This window comes from Branchiostoma floridae, chromosome 16 (assembly GCF_000003815.2).
Source record: "Branchiostoma floridae strain S238N-H82 chromosome 16, Bfl_VNyyK, whole genome shotgun sequence".
NCBI lineage: Eukaryota > Metazoa > Chordata > Leptocardii > Amphioxiformes > Branchiostomatidae > Branchiostoma > Branchiostoma floridae.
In genome coordinates, this window is record NC_049994.1 from 14524319 (window position 1) to 14526356 (window position 2038).

Genomic DNA, 2038 nt, shown 5'->3' on the forward strand with positions numbered 1-2038 from the left:
CGCCCCCGGACCCGGTGCGGCGGCGTAGGGGCGGGTACCCCGTGGGTGGTGGGGCGCTCGCTGGGGGGTACGGCGGCTGACCGGGATGGGAGTTTCCCGTGGGGGGTGGGGGAGCACCTGCAGGGGGGTATGGGGGCTGAACAGGAGGGGGGGTTCCCGTGGGTGGGGCGTCCGCTGGGGGGTACGGCGGCTGACCGGGAGGGAGGTTTCTCGTGGGTGGGGGAGCACCTGCAGGGGGGTATGGGGGCTGGCCCGACGGTGGATACCCTGTCAGCATCCTGTCATGTAGAAAAGAACAAGAATTAATGTCAATGACATTTGTGCAACATTTAATCAAACTCAATGTGGGATCCATGTAAAAAAAAGAAGTCAGGTTCGTAGGGCCTGATGTTACCATCATGAAGATGAAGAGCGGCCCATAGTGATAACTGTAACAGCATCTCGTCTCCCTGAGTCAGGAACATCAAGCTTAGGCAAGTTTGACTTCACTGACTCAATAGGCAAAGCAGGGGTTACGAGGCTGCTCGGGAAATTCCCTACCCCATTTTGGCCTTTTATTTACTATCAGCAAAGTTTACTCCAAAGTTATAAGGAAGCACTGTACACATTGCTACAGTCTTAAGGTATGCTGGGCAAAGTATATATAGTAGGTCTGAAACACAGACACACACAAGCATCTTAACAATACCTCCTTTGTGGAGGTGAAAAGTACTTGAAACTTGAAACTTGAAACTTTATTAGAATAACCATTAGCGGTGGACCCTAGGGTCCACCGCTAGTCTTCCTGGTATTCATTCACAGAGACAATACATTATACAAACATGGTTGGCAACTAGACAAGTCACAAACACATCTAAATCAATAACATATTTACAATATACATAATTTAAAAATTGACAATCCTGTCGCACAGTGCTTGTAACTACTGGTGGAAGTATTTGTGCAAACCATCCTTAAACACTCTCAGGGATTGTGTGGATTGCATGACAATTGGAAGGTTATTCCACACACTGACAGCCCTGTACATGAAACACTTCATCAGTGCGTTAGTTCTAGGTTTCTCTAACAGAAAAGATTGTTTAGCAGCAAAACGGGTTCTGTAACTATGCAAGTTGTTGACCGAACGCAGTTGCCTACTGATACAAATGGGTTCGTTTGTGAGTGTTATCCTTTTAAATGTTGTCATGGTGTTTATTAACAATCTCGTGTGCACAGGTTTCCACTGTGGCTTCGACTGAAACAGACGAGTTGCCTTGTTCTGCATTCGTTGCAGAAGGTTTATGTTAGTTTTAGTTGTGCATGACCAAACTGGGCTGCAATAATCGATGTGTGATAGTACAAGGCATTCTATTACAATTTTTAACAATGTTTGATCCATAAGGTATGCGCATCTTTTGATCATCCCCAGTGATCTAGCCATTTTCTTAGATGTTAATTTTGTGTGAGTATTCCAGGTAAGGCACTCATCTACTGTCGAACCAAGTAGTTTTACCTCTGAGACCTGTTCGATAACCTTACCATTTGCAGTTAATGTGAGTTTGGGTTTAGCAGACATTTTGGGCTTGCTCCCCAGTACAATACATTTTGTTTTTGAAGTGTTCAAGAAAAGCCGGTTCGCTCTTACCCAGCTACAGATGTTGTTTACCTCTGTCTGTAGATTATGTGAGATAGTTTCAATAGAAGGAGCGCATATGTAGGCTGATGTGTCATCAGCATACATATCCGCTGTGGCCTGAGTGATGGCAAGCGGTAGATCATTAGTATAAATGGTAAAAAGAAGGGGCCCTAAACAACTCCCCTGGGGTACACCGCAAGGCAGTTCCTTAAAGGAAGAGTTTGTTCCATTGATGTGGACACATTGTTCTCTTCCCGTCAGGTAACTTGCCATCCATTTGGTGGTAGATTCATCAAAGCCATAACATGCTAATTTCGAAAGTAGACAGTTGTGATCAACAAGGTCGAAAGCTGCAGAGAAATCGAGGAAGATGGCGCCTACCAGTTTCCCCTGATCTATACTGTGGTACCAATCATCTACCAT

The 2038-nt window shown here is 45.4% G+C and overlaps 1 protein-coding gene across 1 annotated transcript in view; it reads right to left on the minus strand.

Moving 5' to 3' along the window:
* The window catches only part of LOC118432809 (chitin-binding lectin 1-like), a 3102-nt gene extending 2557 nt beyond the window's left edge, over positions 1-545 (minus strand). Inside the window, exons 1-2 of the mRNA XM_035844429.1 lie at positions 541-545; positions 82-278 (exon numbers count right to left, since the gene is read on the minus strand). Of these exons, the coding sequence (XP_035700322.1) occupies positions 82-278; positions 541-545 (202 nt within the window). The remainder of the gene's footprint in view (positions 1-81; positions 279-540) is intronic.
* Between the last annotated feature and the right edge of the window lie 1493 nt (positions 546-2038).